The sequence below is a fragment of the Nymphaea colorata genome, chromosome 8, assembly GCF_008831285.2.
Source record: "Nymphaea colorata isolate Beijing-Zhang1983 chromosome 8, ASM883128v2, whole genome shotgun sequence".
Classification (NCBI taxonomy): domain Eukaryota; kingdom Viridiplantae; phylum Streptophyta; class Magnoliopsida; order Nymphaeales; family Nymphaeaceae; genus Nymphaea; species Nymphaea colorata.
Genome location: NC_045145.1, coordinates 6822969 through 6842594, shown reverse-complemented (window position 1 = coordinate 6842594; position 19626 = coordinate 6822969). Strand labels below are relative to the sequence as shown.

Here is a 19626-nt window from a genome sequence, read left to right as displayed (position 1 = left end):
AAAAGAATGAAGTTTTTCCATTAGAATTCAGTACAAGATAGATAAGACATGCAAAGGATTAAAGAGTATTTATTATACTTTGGGGCATTTCCTTTTTCATTCAAAGTTATTTTTTATTTTGTTCACGGTAGTTTCAACTTTTAGAAAAAAGACAGACATGTTTTTAGTTTTCCGGATCATAATTTGGCAACACGACTTTTAGTCTTTTTGTTGTGAGTTTTCATAGATGACTTCTTTCATTTGAAATAAGAGAAGTGGTGAAAAGATAGACTAATGGATTGATATAATGAAATCAAATTAGACCAGCCTATTCACCATGAGTTCCTTCATGATGCGAAATGTGCAAATACATACTCCTGAGCCAAGTGAAAAAATGAATTTTGGAAACATTTTCTCCAACCTGAGGTGGCCTGAAAGACAAATATGGAATATTTCAAGTTGAGAAAGGAAAGAGGTGAACTATCACTTGTAAAGAAAGGAATGGTTGATTCTGGAAGTTTTCCATTTATACTTATAACGGTGTCCAAAACTTTTTGAGGTATTGGGTATGTCTGTGATGAGGAAAGTTACTTTCGAATAAGGAGGAGTATTTCAACCTATTATATATTCGGCTGAGAACCAAAAATCCCCACCTTCCTCCCCTTCAAAAGGAAATACACATAACAGGACAACTTATCTCTACACAGGCTTGTGCTCATCCAAAAACCAAAATGGCAATTGACTAAAGAGAATTCTGTATTCTAACTCCATCTTTGCACCGGGTTCTCGTTGCCACCGGGGTTGCTTAATTTATAAGAACATGTTGCATAATTATAGATTGAGTTTTCCTTCTACCAAGGTTTTGGAGGAATACTAGAGAGGGAGAGAGAGAGAAAGGAGTGGCAAAGCCAAAACTTTCGGGCTAAGGGGCACAATGAGGCACAACTGGATCTAGAGGGGCAGCTCAGAGAGAGAAATAATTATTTCTTATAACCAATTTTTAAGGGTGGGATAATTTAACCAATTTCAAACATGGGATCAATGGCAGTTCAGAGACTAGTTGAATTTGCCTGTAAGAATTAGAGATCTTACTATTAGTTGATTGCCAAGGCTGGTTTAATCTTTTATAACGATGGTTTATAGGCTAGTCAGCAACATACGTAATAGTCTCAAGTAAAAGCCCTTGAATTCAACAAGCCCCTATTTACTTGCAAAATCACAACGACGCACAGTCTAGTACACCATATGCCTACTCTCCATCAGGTCACTATCGACAGTGCAGTTTATCCGACCACAAAGTAAAAGATTTGATTGGAATTAAATTATGGAGGTTGGGAGTAGACAACCAAATTGATAATACATTGGCTTCCATTGTAACTGCAGTTTGCTGCAGGCTCTATTGCTCATTTAAAAGTACTCTCATTTACTTGATTTCCCAGTTGTGGGCAAAGGGCAATAGTTGTAATTGTTTCATCCAAAATGACCTTTAGGAATGTCAATTGATCGGGTTCAAATAAAATATACTCTTAATTTTATATGCTTTATCGGGGCATTCACACATTCAGATTTGAGTACAAATAAGAAAAGTCATATCTGAGTCCGTGATCATTTTCCACAATCTAAATCTTATTTTTACATTCACATCGGAATCAGAACCCAAATTTTGAACCGAGTTTCGCCGATTTTCAAAATGTAACAGCATTACATATAGACTATTTGTTTAAAACTAAAATATGATCCAAAATCCAAAGTCAATCTGATTTTTTTCATCAGATATTAAACTTTTTTTCATATCCAATTTTGTTAGAATGATTTCATCATATATCCGATCCAAATTAGATATATTGACATCTCTAACTTTCAGACATGCATGCTTCTAATGAACTTGTCAGGTGGATGGAGAAGGCACGATCAAATGGCTATACACATGATATCAATTGGGTAAGGAACTCCTTAACCTTTGTTCTTGTTCACATGCATCGAAGACAAGGGTCGAAGTCATGCAAACAGTAGATGTTTACGACCAATACGAACTTAACTTTGTGACTGAACCAAGTGGAATCAAGCCTCGACATATACACGAGCCAAGTCAACATTAAGTAATATCTGAAGTTCATAAGTTCAGTATGTATGTCATTTTTGGGCCACTTGACACTTCTCTTCACATTTGACATTAAACTGCAAGAAATCATGAATGGAGCCTCTTTATAATTGGCATCCAAGAAAAGGATGCATAAAAACCAGTCAAGTTGGCGGAAGAATTTGAAAGTTGAAGTCAGCTGCCAACATCTAGGATATGTCTTTTGCCAAAGTGGTAAGAGTCCGGTTAAAATATCTGAAAGAAAAAAGAGGACTATTATTTCGAAAACTCACTTTTTCAATATAAAGATGTAATCCTTAGAGCAAAGAAAAAGGAAAGCTCAAGCAGATAGGTGGAAAGAAAGATGGAACCTTACAAGCCCTTTGAACATTTGAGGAAAGGTCTAGTACCAGTTCTACTGACCTATGTACAGAAGGTTTACAGGAGTTTGATACTCAGCTTGTGCTTGCAAGGCTGATGGGACATCGAGTCCGAAGCTAGTTATACGCACCACCCAGTGCACAATCGGGGGTATAATGACCCCCAAACAGTCTTTTGGATAAATGGTGTCCTACAGGAGTAGGCTACTCGGCTATTTGATACTTACAGGGGTAATGGGACTCCTTTTATAAGCAAGGGAGGGGGTATCCAGTAGATCTTATATATGTTGAGGCCACTTGGTTTTTTCTCATGTTATAACACAAACAAAATTGTCCTTGAATACCTAAACTTTCACATATATCCCTTTGTAAACCATGACAGTTGCATCATCTTCTTACCAAAAGATTCTTCCCGTCATTATTTCATTTGCAAAAGCACAGGGGAAGTACTGAAAATAAAATAACATATGAAATTTACATACTACGAAAATGACAAAAAGGAAAACTAGTAAGCTTCGACCAAAGTGTTGTATAGACTATGGTCACCATAATATTATTATGGTTTTAGAATTTGAGTACAACCTGCTCAAATTTAAGTTGCTATAGGATCTTACAAGCCAAAAGGAGAGCATGGAGTTTTATGGTTACTGTCGAATGCGTTGCACTTTAAATGCAAAGCACTAGCAGTCCATGATCAGAGTTTTGAAAAATTACACATAGTTTTCATAAGTTTGAGGTGAGATTTTCATACTAGCCACGGAGGGACAAAGCCATTCACATTCTGAGGAGGTGCTGCAATGGTAATCTGCTCTTGTCCAGATGGATTGTACCTGCGCACATTTATCAGGATCGTTAAGACATGGACGTGCATGCTCCGCTTAAGAGATGCATGTCCAAAACAGACGCATAAATATCACAAACAAAGCATATAGTATGCACCCATTCATTCAAAATGTCCATTATATAACAAGTCTGCTCTGTATCCCCCATGTACATGCCCGTGCCACCAAATCTTGCTCTTCTATGGACTTTGTGTGTGTGTGTGTGTGAGAGAGAGAAAGAGAGCATTGTCAACTCAAAAGCACAATGTATCCATAATTGTAAGTCATTATCTTTATGTGCGTGTGTGTGTAGTGCATTGTTATACACAATTATGGTATATATGCCGTGCGTTGACACTTGTGGTTATGAAGCTTATGCTTATATGTGACCTCTTCTTGCCCGATTTGAGTGTATCTCTACGTTGGTGTGCAATTGATTATACTTTAATTTTTACTCTTATCAAAGGTAGAGTGGAGGATGTCAGTGTGCAATTTGAGCCTATAAGTGTGTGCATTATTTATTTACTAGCTAGAAGCCTACTAAAACTAGACTTTTAATGACTTGTCAACATGTTGGGCTTCAAAAATATTACCAAGATGGAGAAATCCACAAATCCTAATTTTTTATATATATATATATATATATATATATATATATATATATAGGATTTGTGGATTCTCCATCTTGGTTTGGATGGAAACATCATCCAAGCTCTCACAGCATACTGCCTGATGCATTACATTAGACAATGTGTGTAATCACATCCACCTGATGCATCTGACATCTGCGATTGGATAGACCTCAAGATGACCAAAGGATTTCAGCTTCTCTATTTGTGTGTGTGTGAAAGAGAGAGAGAGAGAGAGAGAGAGAGAGAGAAGATTTGCATTCCAGAAAACTAACACTAATTGACAAAATAATACTCAATATCTATTTTGGGTTGAACAGTAAGCAATGATTGGGAAAAAGGAAAGAACTTTATGTAGTTAATTTTTCGGTAATTATAGAAAGAATGATATTTGCTACCAATTTATCATTAAAAATAAATTTTATCTTATCTCATTAAGAGAAGAAGAAGAAGAAGAAGAAAATTGGTCTCATCTACCATCATGCGCAGTTTTCAACACATGTTGTTGGACCAAAATGTTCCAGTCTCTCCTGATAGGAAGAGCCACTCACTACATATATAGAATACTTGAAGACCACTCTTGTCCTCCTGGGATTACAAACAGCTTCGACCTAGTTCCGGACAATGCTTATGCTTAACTTAGTAAATGAGCAGAGGTCTTCTGGACAAGTAACGCGTTTGATTGTTGTTCTATTGTAGTAAGAGATAACGTGAGCCGAAGATAATGAAGCTATACATCATTCAGGTTAGGCTTCGAGCTTGATACAGTTGAATGGAACGGAAGCAATGGCCTCTTAAATATTGTTATCAGTATCACTAGAATTAGAACAAGTCCTGCCGCAATCTAACTTTATGTGCACTGGTTGCAAGCAAAGAAGATATATGAACCGTGGCCCACATTTACTTATTCATGAATCGAACCCCAGAAAAGGAAAAGGGAAGTCAAACATTCTGTTCTTTGCAAGATCTTACCCAATCTGAAGAGTCGAATCACATTCCAAAGGTTGGTAAAATGCGTCATTCTGGGGACCAGAGTGCCGGCCATACTGCATGTGCTGCCCACTGTTATCCCATGAAAGTTGGTGATGATTTGCCGTCCCCGATCCGTCAAGCTACACACAGTGCAGTCACATTTTTCTCAGTTAATTTGTAATGGGCAACATGAACAGTCAAGCGACATTTGCTTGGATGCACATGCACACACACCCCACAGTTGATTATTTCAAATTTGCTTGTACGAGCTACAATCTATCTAGATCTTTGACGGATTCACCAGCTTTTGATTCCAGTAAAGTGGCTACTAAGAGTCAACAAAACTACATCCCTGCCCTTATGGTTTCCCAAGTTGATGCCTGTTCTCTTATTGTGTTTAAGTGAAAGCAACATTGACTGCTTCCTTAGGACCCATAGTGATCCCCATGCATCACTGCTACTGAAGTAAAATATACTGATTTGTTATATCCCATACTTGACTAGGTCTAAACTTTCTAAGACCAAAATTTTCTTGAAGAAACAGCATGTGGGTGCTCATGTTAACTAGAAATGAATGCTCTTATATCATTTTCGAGTGAACATACCTTTCTTACTAACGCCCTGTTAGCTTCTTGCAGCATTTGCTCCTGGATTGTATTTTTGCCTCTTATGATCAAAGCAAGCAGGAAAACAAACAGCAGAGAAACAAACATGATATTCTTATCATTTAGGAGGGAAGAACCACATTACCTTTCTCTTAAGGTCGGAGAGTTGATCAAGCATGAATTGTGTCTGCATGACGAGTTGAGCACAGTTTAATTGCATGAGTTCAGGATGGTAATATGCATTTGATGCCCAAACTTTAAGAAGTTAGTGGTGTCATAAAAGCATTGCAACAATAATAATAATGACTTGTAGTCATCAACTGGAAGAAGCAAATTTGCTTTGCAGATGGACTTCATCTGCTCTTATTCACTCTTACTATGCAATGGCATGTGCCGAGTGTGCCTTCATGACCTCTCATTCTTCAGTCGGAGAAGTCTAAAACTGCGTCAGAAAGCGGCCCTTAGCCTACTCTAAGCCTCTCATATGTTCGTAGAGTTCACTGCAAAGTTTCTCTACTCACCTGTGTTTGTCTGTCATTCTGTGTCTCTTTGTGTGAGAGGAAGAGAGAGGGAGAGAGCAAAAAAAAAAAAGAATTCTCAACATTACCAAACAGAGAAAGGGAGAGGGAGACTGCGTTTGTGTGCATCATGTCCTATGTCTGATCAGTTCCAGTTTCAGATTCACAGTTGATGGGCAAAAACAACAACCAGAGACCCTCTCATTCTGTAAGCCTCTCGTCAGATCCAAAATGCCACAGATTTGGTTTGGAACTACAAACTGAATCCGAAGGAGAATGCTGTATCTGGTGGTATGTTACGCAGTACAAAGACCGACAAAAGATGCCCTTAATGGTTAGCCGTTCCATTGGCACCTCAGATAGGCATGATTTCTCAAACACAATATCGCCTTTATATTCAAGTGGCACATTCCATTCTTAAGTTCATTTATACCTCTAGGAAGATTTTACTTGTGAGTGAAGACATTCTCGTTTGTAGAAGAGGAGGATGAGGTGCTCCATGCTTAACAGTTGAAACCCCAAGATCTTGAAGTTCAAACTTCATTTTCCATCGTAACTATTTTAAAACAGTTTTTTCTCTTTCTTGTTTTTTCCAACTCTAGGTGACGAAACCCTAGAGGTTAGCCCAGAAAAACAGAAAGTACGAACGCCACTCTTTTGATTAATTTACACCTTTTGATGTTTTATGAAATTGGCGACCTTCATTGCTCGCACCTACTGCATGAGATAAAGCCATGCATTCTTCAAAAAGTTGAGGCCTTAATCCATAAGCTTGACAGAGCAAAACAAAGGTGCTCATCTCAATCTTCTGCCTATGGGTTTCAGTGTTATACACTATATATATATATATAATTTGTGGATTTCTCCGTCCGGTTTTGGACCACGAAAAAAAAAACCTCTCATGCACACTTCCCAATGCATTTCATTGACCACTGTGTTTAATCATACCTGCCCAATGCATTGCATGAGGTAGCTGTGATTGGACAGAGCTCAAAAAGGCCATCGTTCATGTAGCATAGTATTGCCATGTAGGCACTCAAGTTTTTCTTTTTATCAAATTTTTTGCTTTTTCACTGTAATTGCCATTGTTGCTACAAGTGCAGAATAAGACGTTCATAGACCACCAATGCTAAAAGGAAACCAACGTGGAAATGGATTCAATAGTTGCGTGTGTGCCACCAAGTTTTACTGTTTAAGCCATGACAAATTGAATAGTGATAATATAAGAAAAGGAAATCTTAGCCTTTAGAGTATCACCAATAAACTAGTAACCTACCTTTGTTGATCTAACATGCTTCAATGAAACCTCTAGCTGTTGTTCGAGCTGTTCAAGCTCCTTCGAGTTGAGCGGACCCAGATCTTCACCGAGAAGGTTCCTACATGCCATGCCACAAAAATATGAGCATGTCAGAGCTTAGAAAACAATTCTTGAATGGGGGAATGGCAAGGTATCCAAAGATCATATAGAAAATGGAAAATTCAACAAGAATAAATATTGATTGCTCGGAAGCTGCAATCGAGTTTCCATTCTAACGCTTGATATCATGAAAATTGATTGCGAAGCGGAAAAAAAAAAAGAAAGAATGCTTGTCAAGAAAGCAGAATTAAAAGAAAAAAAGAAAAAGAAAAAAGACCATTCATCTTATGATTGAGGTCCTTATCAAGTAAATAAATGACAATCTTTTCTCTAAGAAGCTTTTTGTATTACAGCTGCTTTCTGTTTCCTTCACTCAGATGCCCAAATGTAATTAACCTCCTTTATGTTTGACATCTAGAAAGTTTATAGACAAGGACTGTGTGGAAGAAATTCAACGGAAAGGGTGGCCTGATATAAAATTGTAAACAGGAGGGAACAAATAAATATTAAGGTACAAAAGGATGGTAAGATTCGCACCTTTGTGAGCGTTGCAGTGCCTCTACCTTGGACTTAAGCTTCAGGTACTCTTGATAGCTGCTCTGCTTGCCAGAACATATTGCACAAATTTTCAGAACAGACCAGCAAGATATACACAAAGTTTGTGGCTTTCGTTTGTTCATTTTTATTTATTGGATACAAACATTGGAACTTTTCCACTTTTGTTCCATGGTAAATAATTCGTGACATGCATTCAACCTTGTATAAAGACTCAAATCAGCACAAATTTTTGACCAAAATCCCATGATAAACCAAACTTTGCAAATAGTTAGAACAAGTGTAAAAATAAACTCTATAAATGGCGTTGAAGATCAAAAACTTTGACAAAAAAAGTCCCCATGTAGTGAATGTGATAGCATTGCATGGCCTGTGATCATCACAGGAAAGCAAAACACGACATTTTCATTACAGCAAGAGAAGAAAATGAAGGGTAAGTTTTAGATTTTCCACGACAAACAGACCTGAAATTTAGCCATTGGTTTGTCTATAGTGTTCCATTGGCTTCATCCTTGGGATGCAACACAGATTGGTTTTAATTGGATTTTTGATTAAGGACTGGTCAGCCTAAAACTGCGCAGTTGTCTGATATAATTTCCTTCTTGGAGGCATAGAGTTGCTGTGAAGCACAAAGAAGGTAGATTTCGTAATAAACCAAAAAAAAACCCTACACGTGCAAATATTGAACTCTAATTTTTCTTATATGCACATATAGACGCAGAAAAGCAATCCTTTTACATCATGGCCACAGATATCAAAGATTAAGAATGTGGATAAATGAATAATTAAGATGAACACATTCAAACATTGTAACGTTATATGGCAACATCATTATCATGTACAATAAGTTTTTGTCTTCAAGACAAGATCTTGGTCATTCATGTATATATATACACTGTCCAAGTATGTGACCATCTGATGGGTCCAGCCGTTCTACCAGCTCTTTTGAGAACTCAAACTCAAACGTAAAGATGCGGTTGGAACGTTAAAAAAATGTATGAACAAAAAAAGAAAAAAGTGTAAATCAGATTTTACCACTTTGAAGAAACCTAAGACCGTTGATTTCTAAACCCATAAGTATTTTCAGGGCCAAAGTTGGTGCCATCCTTTTTCTCCAATGAGATCTTACTCGATTGACGATAATATAAAAGGTCCATCGTCACAGAAATCCGAACTCTTAATGTTTTAATCATAGCTAAATCGTTAAATTAATAGAAGTTCATAATTTTATTGTTAAAGTCATGATGTTTTATTCTTGGGAAAGAAATATGTGTTTTTTTTCTGTTTATGTTTTGTTATGCCCTATTCATCGTAAGTGCGTAAAAGAGAATAAAATTTAATTGAGAGCATTTTAAAACAAAGTAAACAATGGTTGAGGTAAATGCTCGTTGGCTTTCTGTTGTACATAATATTTCTTTTAATAACATAACTATGACTCGAAAAAAATGTGCACCACAATCAAATTTTACTATCTATACGTTTAGAGCTTATTAAAGGTAGCTTTTCTAAAAAATACCACTTAAAAAATGCATATGAAATCAAAACAGTCATTTTAATGTTTTCTGAGACCAATCAAATTATTAGCTTTAATTATGGACATGATTTTATTAGCCATCAAACAAGTTGTAGATACAATATTGCCAATGAAAATGACAACATAACGTGAATATCATGAATTATATATTGCATCATGGTAAATGGATGTCTAGATAAGATTAACCTGCGTCTCTCGAGATGGCACGGTAGCTTCTATTGATCCGTAATTGCACTTTTGATACCTCTCCAGTGTTTTGAGCATGCTGCTACAAAAACAAAAAAAAAATGAAGCCTTAGAAGACTATATAATTCTACATAAATATATTTCTGAATTGAATAATAGTCATTAGAATAAAAGCTGCTGGTTTTGGTGCTTAGACTATGGTGGAGGTGGAGAAGTTAACGTTTACCCAAAATATAAAACAAGAGCCTAAAGACATTATATATTTGCATGATTTTTCTATGTTTTTGTGCAACATATGACCAAGTTCATCAAATTCAACATAATTTTTCTATTATTGTTTAATATTGCAACTGTTTGTTTACATGTTCTATATATAGAGCTTTTCTTTGTAGCTTATTGATAATAAATAAAGACATCCAACTTTTGTTAATTACCATATTCAATATTATATCACAAGTAAAGTTTTATTAAATATGCACTTGCAAAAGAATTTGATAGAGAGAACATGTAGTACTTAATAAATTTTCAAATATAAACCAAATAACTGAAAGTAATTCAAAAAATTTGGTATGATTTGATGTTTGTTCATTGTATTATAATGAATTTGTTACTTGAAATGAGTAAAGAGATATGGATGAAAATATCCTTGTGAAACACAGGTTTTGTAGCAAACCATTTGTACTAGAAAATATAAACAAATTAAAATAAGAACTTATAATTTGTAAAAAAAAATAATTAAATAACAAAAGAAGATAAACAATAATTTTTTACATTGTCGAACATTTTCTAAAGTCATTTTTATTTTCATTATTTATGAATATTTTCAAATCCTATTAATTTTTTGAACTTTTAAAGCTGTGATAGTTGTTAGAATCATCAATAATATTGTGGGTTTTTGCCACTCTTCTTATGACTATATTTATAATAAAAGTTTAACAAACAAGGTGAAATACATGGTTGTTTAAATGAATAAAAAATGGCTCCAAAAGAAATATTAAATTTTCTTTTTAAATAACTTCTAAATCAAATTAATAAGAATAATCTGAATTTATTTTGGCTCATTCTTTTTTATTCATGAAAATAAATAGTAAACACCAAATGGTTTTAACTCATATAATGATCCTTGTCGGATATTTACAGATCATTTCATCTCATTGGTTAATTGGATGGACTATAAGTAAATAAACATTAGGTGTACCAATTCCTGACTGAAAAATTTAATATAGGTATATGCCCCTCTCATTTAATTATATGTTTTTGATTAAAAATTAACAAAAAGTATAGGAACAAATGAATATGTCAGTAAGGTTGTTCAACGAGTTGAGCCAACTTGGTTTGACTCTAATTCGCTCGGTAAAAATCAACTCAAATTCTACTCTTTCATAAATGAGTTGACCTTGAGCTATGGAGGCTTGACTTGGTTGAACTCACGGCGAAAGAATATGCAAAAAATACTTCTCTTATTTATCATACCTGAAAAATCCTATTGGTCTTCTTTAAGGCTGGGAACCCACAGGTTTAGTATTTGAACCTAAACATCTCACTTTATATTAAAGGTAATTTTTAATACATTGCTCGGCTAAGCTCCAACCGAACTTGGCCCGAGCTTAGCCGAGCCAAGTTCAAGCACTCCAAGCTCGAGCCAAGCCCAACTCAAGATCAACTTGAGCTTGAGCAAATCTTGACTTGTGGGTTATTCCACTCAAGCCAATTTCAAGCCCAGCTGAGTCAGCTGGAACTCAGCTCGTGAACAACCCTATATGTCCTTGTCTTTTTTATATAACTGCATTTTAATTTTAAATTAATGTTGTCCTTATGCAATAAAAAGATTGCATTAAATTGAATAGTATATTTTTAAAAGATGAAGCAAAATTTTTTATAGCACAAGAATAAAATACTTGATAATGCATAGCTTAGAGATCTATAATTTATGGCAAACTTACATAAGCTTGAATATTTAAATAACTATAATATTTGCATCACATAAGAATACATAATATGTGCAATCTTTTGTATGATATCTTGTATTTAAATATTTAAATGTTTTGTTTTTATCCATTAAGGATGTTTTTAAAAAAATTTGGACCCCTCAAATACATAGAAAGTGATTGAGGGACATAATATATCAATAAGTAAATGTTGTTATACAAAAGAAGCCAGCCGTGTTTTTTGTTAAGCTCTTCATTGTCATCCTTAGTTGTCGAACTTTCTCATTATTACTCAATGCACTTCACGTTGAACTAAACTATGAGATAATAAAGGCTTCTAAATTGCACTATAAGTAACAATATAACTAATTAAATTAGATACACGTCTGACTAGTTGTATTAAAAGTTCAAGCTGACATGATTGATAAACGTAACTTTATTTAAGTATTCCAACTCTTTGAAAGGTCACATATATATAGCACAATAGAAGGAGGAAAATGTCTAATTCATATAAAAAGTAAAATAAACTTTAAGGTACATTATACTTTAAGGTACATTATGATACAACAAATTCGTTACAGAAAATTTAGTAGGTGACATAATTTCAACTAAAGAAAGTAATATATAATGAAACAAATATTGTTGTCATTTGGTCAAACATTTTTTTTTATGCCAATGTCCAGAGAAACTTGTCTGAAAGAGCATTCTAATGAGGAAGAAGAAATTTCTCCTTTTGGGCTGAGCCAATTCCTATCAATGGTTATGACGTTACTTTTCAAACAAATTAAAAATGGATATTTTTGACACTATATGTCATGACTTCTTCATTACGACTCATTTTTTGTCTTATTACTGAAAAAAATCCATTTTAGATCTAAAATAAATTTCAATATGTTGTAGGATTTTTTTTTTTTAACTTTTAAATGTTTTATCTTGAAAAATAAAGGCAAATTATATGTTTAATGTTGTTTCATGCTATTTAAGAACATTATGGCATTAATGCTTGGCAATGTGCAGCATATATAACACAAATTAATGCGTTCTGAATATGGCTAAAGTATATGTCAATCCAAAACGTATTCTAACATTTCACCTTTGGGCATTCAACCTGCAGTAAAACTATCATCACCTCCAACATTCCCGCAGTACCTCTCAATAATAATGCAATGTATGGTGGATAGGTGGAGAAAATTGTAGCTTCGATAATATTAAGTGCTTTCTATATTAATCCACATGATACTTTTGACTAGGGTTAGTAGAGAAATTTTATATGACATCCATCATTTATAAATCCATAACCAATCCCTTCATAAACATAATTACAAGTACTATCATGAGGGATACCCTTTGGCGTTATTCTGATGAATCTAATGCAACTTAATTCTGATTTCAAAATTTCTGAAGATAATCTACTTATAACATGCAGTTGACAATATGAAATATCACGACATGATTGGATTAAATAACTAAACTCCACAAAGTTTTGCTCATCTTTTTTCTTCTTGATAAGAAAACCAACTCAAGTGAAAGGAGGTTTTGCAAAGTCAGCAGTGTTTGTCCACATGTAACTTTTAATCAAAACCTTCGATAAAGTGACAACGTGTTTCAGAATTAGTCAATCCACTTACCAAGCCATCCAAAGTAAACCAAGTACGTATAGATAAACTCTATTGAACATCTGCAACATAAAATAGAAAATCTAACTTATTTTTTAAGTTCACTCAAGGTGGTAGACTTCAGACACCAAACTGAACTTTAGAGAACTCTAAGTTTGCCGGGTAATAATTTTACATGGATTAGCCTGAACCTGAATTAGGCTTTTAGAAACAGAGAGAAAAAATCTTCAAATTTCGAAACATTAGTAACCTACAATAAAGCCAATTAAATAATACACACACTAACATGCACTCTATGGGAGCAGCAACATTTTTCATCAAGATTATCGAGTGCCAATATAATGCCGATAGCTCAATATACTGCTGAGTGAAAAACAAATAAGCTTATCAAAGCCTTTATCTCTTGAGAATGTTACAAAACGTCCAGGTTATGGTAAAGAAAATTTGAAACTAAGAAATCTTGAGAAGTTTGTATATTCATATGCTCAATACTAACTTGTTTCATACTTCATAGCCTCTTTCATGGTGCGATGTGTAGCATGATATGAGGCTAATTGGCACTTTCCAGCAACCACTTGGAAATGACAGGTTGATCCTCCATGTTCCATTATTTGATAGGTCAAGAAGTGGTGGAAAACTTGGGAAAGATAGAGAGAGACTATTGTATGTGTTTATTTCAATGTGGTGTTGGTGTTGGAGGATCCTTGCCTCTTGCTTAAGACAAGCATTATTCCCTTTTACCGAGTGGTATAAATACGTACAACTATGTGCATTGGTTATGATGATCTGAAAAACTTAATTAATTGTTCACAAGGTGCTTGGTGTAAATTTACGTATTCAGAAAGATGAATCACAACTTCTACCTTAAAAAATATAATTTTACACATGAATCTTTGTAAACCTTCATCTAAGTTATATGTATGGCTCATAATATATCCATATAATGTTCATATTTACTCATCCACCCCACCTCCGCTCCCTTCCTCTCTCTCTCTCTCTCTATATATACACACACACACACACACACACACACACACACACACACACACACACTGGAAAGAAGTAATCAAAACTGCAGCCTATTCTACATGGATAATAAGGCAGTTCTCAAGAACTGGCGGAAGATTGAATGCACACATATAGACATGCACATGCACACATGCTCCCACCTTTCTTAAAATAGACCATAGAATATGGGCCAGGGCATCATCTCAAGACTAACATTTAGGATAACAACTTTCAATTCTGACAGTTAGATGCATCATGTTACCGGGAAGCTAAAAACATCAGATCATCATTTAAACATACTAAATAAGCAACAAATTTTCTATGAAAGTGCAAGTACGTAAAGGATAATCGATCAAAGTATTTAAGGTATTTCATGGCAATTACAGTAGATCATCTGGCTTTTGAAAGAAGTGTCTCCTTTTGTTCATCTATACAGATGTTATAAATATTTATCCTATAATAGAGAAATTAATTTAACCAATCACTCCTATGTCAAGAAAGTACTTGAACATGATGCACATATCTTCAGTTTACTGTTACAAAAAATTCTCAAATATGCCATCCATTCATGCCTTCTGTTGTCCTAAGTTGTCTTTGATCAGCCTTATCGTATAAATAACATGAAAGTATAACAGTAAATAAAAATTTGAAAATTCAATATCAATATTAGATTTATGAACAGCGAAAGCTAAGTTTGTCAATTTTTAAAACCTTGAAGATTAGCTTATGTCTTCATTCAAAATGTTTTTTAATATGATCAAATGTTAACATTTTTCACCCATGAATATGATCGGACTTGTGACAAACAACATAACAGTACTGTAGAGCCAAGAAGCACTAGAAAACCAGACAAATTGGAGACATGGTTCGGGTGTGTAGGTGTGCGTGTGGGAACGTGTATATCCCAGACCACTTAAGTTCATATTAAACAATATTTAAATTCAAAGATTAACATCTAAAATGTCCAGGATTACTATGTAACACAACATTTTTAATTCAAGTTATTTTCATTAAAGTTACTGATTTTACTACCATAAAATTTCCATGTATTAGATTTTTTTATGATTAAGATGGCACATTTAAAGCCTAAAAAAAAACCTTGCACGTTTTATATCAGACCACTCATAAAGATCATATTTTTATACTTAGATGGCACAAAAAATAATTAGATAACCTATTTTGGGGGTGTTTGCTTTTTGTCTCTGTCCTAAATAGTCTGCCATATACACCTCTCTCTCTCTCTCTCTCTCTCTCTCTCTCTCTCTCTCTCTCCCCGATCTCTCTCTGTTCCTCTCTCCACTCTCTTTCTCTCTCTGTGCGTGTGTGTGTATATATGTGGAGGAGTATTACGCACAAGAGCCGCCAGTCCTTAGTAGGAAACAAGGATGGAACCCCAGAGGTTTTATTGAGAAAGTAGTGAATGGCCTTTATTACATCGGAGAGAAGAACAAAACGGAAAAGCCTCTGTAAGCCTTCAAAATAGGCATCCTCACAGCAAATGCATGCAAGCATCCACACAGTTGTTCTTTATTGGAGAACTAAAAGGGACATATCGTCACTTAAATGTGTGGAACACAGGTTAAGTAATAAACGAATCGGCTACAAGACAATATTATTTGTGCTCCTGCACCAAACCAATTATTAGAGGCTGAAAAATATAACGTTTAAGTTCCATACAGTATAATCTTCAGTTATATGATTTGGACAAATATATTCTATGTCACGGCACAGTGACATGACAAGGCAGACTGACATGACATTGCACAGTGGAAGAGATTTTTCTCATGCCATCTTACGATGCATTCTTCTTCAGCTACAGAAAGTTGGCTGAAGCAGACACTTTCTAATCGCCCGCATCTGCATACTCTATGATCATGATCATAACGGACCAAAAAAAAAATTAAGTATATGTCTTTTATAAAGGAAGGAGATGACCAAAGTAAACTCTGTAAGCAGTGCAGCTGTAGTTTTCAAGGACACCAACTACGTGTTGAACGCGGGTACAAATTCAACATACAAAAGTAAAAAAACATAACAGAGAAAGTACAATATAGTTCAAGTCGAACCCCTTGATGTAATGGAACACTCTTTTCTAGGGTTTCCCTCCATCATCGTCAAGTACTCGACGTCCGTGGTTTTTCATATTGTTAGGAAGCAACAAAAAAGAAAAAAACTGTTGCTTATTATCATTAAACCTTATATAAAATTGCTTGTGAAGATCTAAACTTTCACCGATCCTCATATATGGAACGATCATAATGATCACTCACAGGAAAAATCAGCTAACGATGAATAAATACTGTGAAATTTCAACAAAAGCTCGCTTTTGATCTATCCGAAAAGTTCACAGGACCATATCCAGTATTTCTCATGACTTCCCCCGAGTGGGTAGCCGTAGTGGATCTCAAATATGATCTTGCATGTTCAGTGCATATCTTTTTCGAGGGAAGAAACTCTATATTTTTGGTCAAGGAAACAGCCTATAGATTTTGTATAGTCAAGGGAAAAGAAAACCGAAGATAAGAATATTTCTTTTCTAACAAGAAACTTGTTCCGAAACCCCATGAAAAGATGATTTGGTCCCGGGGAGTTTTGCTCATAAGGGTGATGAGAGATGGGCAGGGGGAAAAACCAGTTTGGCATATTGGTTTTTAACCGAAGATTCTTCAATATCACAGAGAAATATTTAGCAAGAAAAGCCTTTCCTGTAAATCTTTAGCATGGAGACCTGCATCAAACCCCAATTTTCAAGCCTCCTTGGCATGGGTCCTAAAAAATATGATGCTTGTGGCATGGATCAGACTGCGGATTATGAATCACAACCTTTTCTTGACATGGTAGCTGTGCTATCAATAACTGTATATCTTTTCTAACCCAGATCTCTTGTGAGAAAAGGACAAACGGGGAAAATCATGTAAAAGCAGGCCCAGAAAACATATGACAAACAAAGATGGGATTTTTGGATATTTAAAAAAAACCTTAGTGAAAACCCATCTGCACCTTCTAGACCAAAAAAAGTGATAGCCATCATGTGTGGGAATGTCATCTTCTCCTGTTTTTAAGAAGAAGATGAAGAAGAAGAAGAAGATAATCATATGTATATATGTATATATGCACTTAGGAGGTCAATTGAGGAAGGGGAATGGAGGGGGGAGAGAGAAAGAGAGAAAAGGAGAGATGGAAGGAACGGAGGGTGTGTGGGACTACCTAGAGCTGCTGCAGAACTCGTAGAGCTTGCCTCTGTTGGAGAAGATGATAAGGGCGACCTCGGCATCGCAGAGTACAGAAAGCTCGTATGCCTTCTTGAGTAGGCCATTCCTCCTCTTCGCAAAAGTAACCTGTCTGTTTATCTTGTTCTCTATCCTCTTGAGCTCCACTCTGCCTCTTCCCATCCTCCTTTCCTTCCCCCTTTTCTCTTTCTTCCTTATTTCTATTCTATTCTATTCTATTTCTTGGTGCTCTATTTATGTTCTGAAGAACCCTTCTTGCAGAAAAGAAAAGCTAAAAAGGTAGAGAGAGCGAGAGAGAGAGAGAGAGCTGTGATCTGCCAGGCAACACAGAGAGAGAGAGAGAGAAAGAAAGAAAGAGAACCAATAAGAACAGTTTGCTGGCTTTTTATTCCTCGCAGTATTTTCTTATGCGTTTGTTTAATCGGTGTGAAATGAAATTATGGAAAATTGGTGTCACGTTAAAAGATTGCTTCCTTCATTTTTTTTGGTTCGGAGGTTTTGGCACGCGTGTCAGATGTCTACAGGGCCATTGCTGATCCCCATCCCTCATCTCCCCAATACGACTCTCAGACGAGGTAAGAAGCCCTCTTTTTCTCTCTCTCTCTCTCTCTCTCTCTCTTCCGTATTTCTTGAAAGAAAGACAATTATTTCTCCTTATTTGTAGTTCGACTCGTTTGCTCGGACACATTTTTAATCCGACCACACAATCTTTACCTCTCTCCAACCAAATCTATTGTTTAAGTTTAGATGGTTAGACCTCAGGCGCGTGAATGGTATGTATTATCTTTGATTCTCATCACCATTACTCTTTAATTGATGTTAGAGGTTAAAATATGAAAATAATGTCATGCCGGTTAATTGATATTAGACGTTAAAATATGAAAATAATGTCATGCGGGCAAACAGTTCACACCACTCGAAATGAGACCCAAAAGTCCCCTCATTCCTCTTGCCTCTGGAGTCATGAATTGTGTCGGTGTCAACGATAGCAACATTGCAGACTTCAACTTGGATGTCGCACTCTACCATCTTAAAACACAAGAACATAACGCCCACGAGAATCGAACTTGAAACATATTTTTATATAAGGTCATAACCCAACCAACTATGCTATGCCCCTTAGGGTTGGTTACCTTTACTCATAAAGTCACGAGGTATATAGTTCACTTCCATGTGATTGAATTTCAAAAAACTAACTTGTATGGGCAAACCGACATGGATTCTTCAGTTTGGGTATAAACTAACATCTCTTTTTATGTATATATAGGATGTGTAATGTGTGCGTGCGTGAGTGTGAACATATATAGAACATACACAAAACAAAACAAAAGCACCACAAGTTTCGATCGTTTTTGAACTTCATAATTAAATAAGGCTATTTGTTGGAAATAGTTGTCGTTGTGCTAACTTAATTAGGTAGGTTAGATTCTTCAGAGGTAATTTATATGCTCACTCGTTTAGCGAATGAAGGTAAGACATTGACACGCATAAAGCATGCACGTGAAGACACATATATATATGCACGCGTAAGCCAGCACCTAAGAACATGACCCTTCTTCAATCATGAAACTCACATTACCATTGAAGTATCTAAATCAATCTCTCTCTCTCTCTCTCCATTCAGTGTTATATGTATTAATAAAGATACTGGTTTTTGGATTGTAACGACTAGGAATCGATGGTTTCTTGTTGAGTAATCTACACCTAAAATTGAACATGTTGTCTACTCAACAACTTGCACCTATCATATCTTTAGGGTCACATTCATGTATATATATATATATATATATATATAAGCTATCTAATTAAGATTGTCTAATTCAAAATGAAGGACAATTAAAAGAAAAACAAGAAAAAAAAGGGTGATTGATAATTTCATCATCTAATATTAATTTATACCTCCATTTGTTTTCTTTTCAACAATTTATTTTTTTTGGATAGTCAGCTTTAATTGGATGATTGAGTGACTCTCAAAAACTAAGTGATTGTTTACTTATTTATATATATATTTTTGGTCTTATAGAAATTAGTTGGCTTATTGTAACATATTGTCTCATGTATTATATTAGAAAGGGTGTAATACATGCACATGATTTCAGTTTATATATATATATATATATACCTTCGTAACAACATTGTATTGACACATAACTCTACACAATATAATTACAACAGTAAGAAAGAAAGAAAGAAATAAATACATAAATAATAGATATATATATATAAAA

At 35.1% G+C, this 19626-nt stretch overlaps 1 protein-coding gene across 2 annotated transcripts; it reads right to left on the bottom strand.

Moving 5' to 3' along the window:
• Window positions 1-2037: 2037 nt before the first annotated feature.
• Window positions 2038-17765, bottom strand: LOC116258591 (agamous-like MADS-box protein MADS2). 2 transcript variants are annotated; one of them, XM_031635790.2, is made up of 9 exons: window positions 17376-17765; window positions 9617-9695; window positions 7879-7940; window positions 7261-7360; window positions 5612-5653; window positions 5467-5508; window positions 4862-5001; window positions 3191-3269; window positions 2038-2314 (listed from the first exon to the last, which is right to left on the bottom strand). In XM_031635790.2, the coding sequence occupies exons 1-9, from the start codon at window positions 17558-17560 to the stop codon at window positions 2306-2308; spliced, it is 738 nt and encodes a 245-aa protein (XP_031491650.1). In that variant the 5' UTR covers window positions 17561-17765; the 3' UTR covers window positions 2038-2305. The 2 variants fall into 2 exon arrangements, with proteins under 2 accessions (XP_031491650.1, XP_031491649.1); XM_031635789.2 differs by having other exon boundaries at window positions 9617-9698; window positions 17376-17764.
• Window positions 17766-19626: the final 1861 nt, after the last annotated feature.

What these genes read in the sequence shown, in the direction of transcription:
- LOC116258591 (XM_031635789.2), bottom strand. Translation starts at nt 17,560, where the DNA reads ATGGGAAGAGGCAGAGTGGAGCTCAAGAGGATAGAGAACAAGATAAAC. An exon ending in GCACTGCAACGCTCACAAAG is followed by an intron (nt 7,361 to 7,878) that starts GTGCGAATCTTA and finishes CATGGCATGTAG; the next exon opens with GAACCTTCTCGGTGAAGATC. An exon ending in AGCATGTTAGATCAACAAAG is followed by an intron (nt 5,654 to 7,260) that starts GTAGGTTACTAG and finishes CTCGTCATGCAG; the next exon opens with ACACAATTCATGCTTGATCA.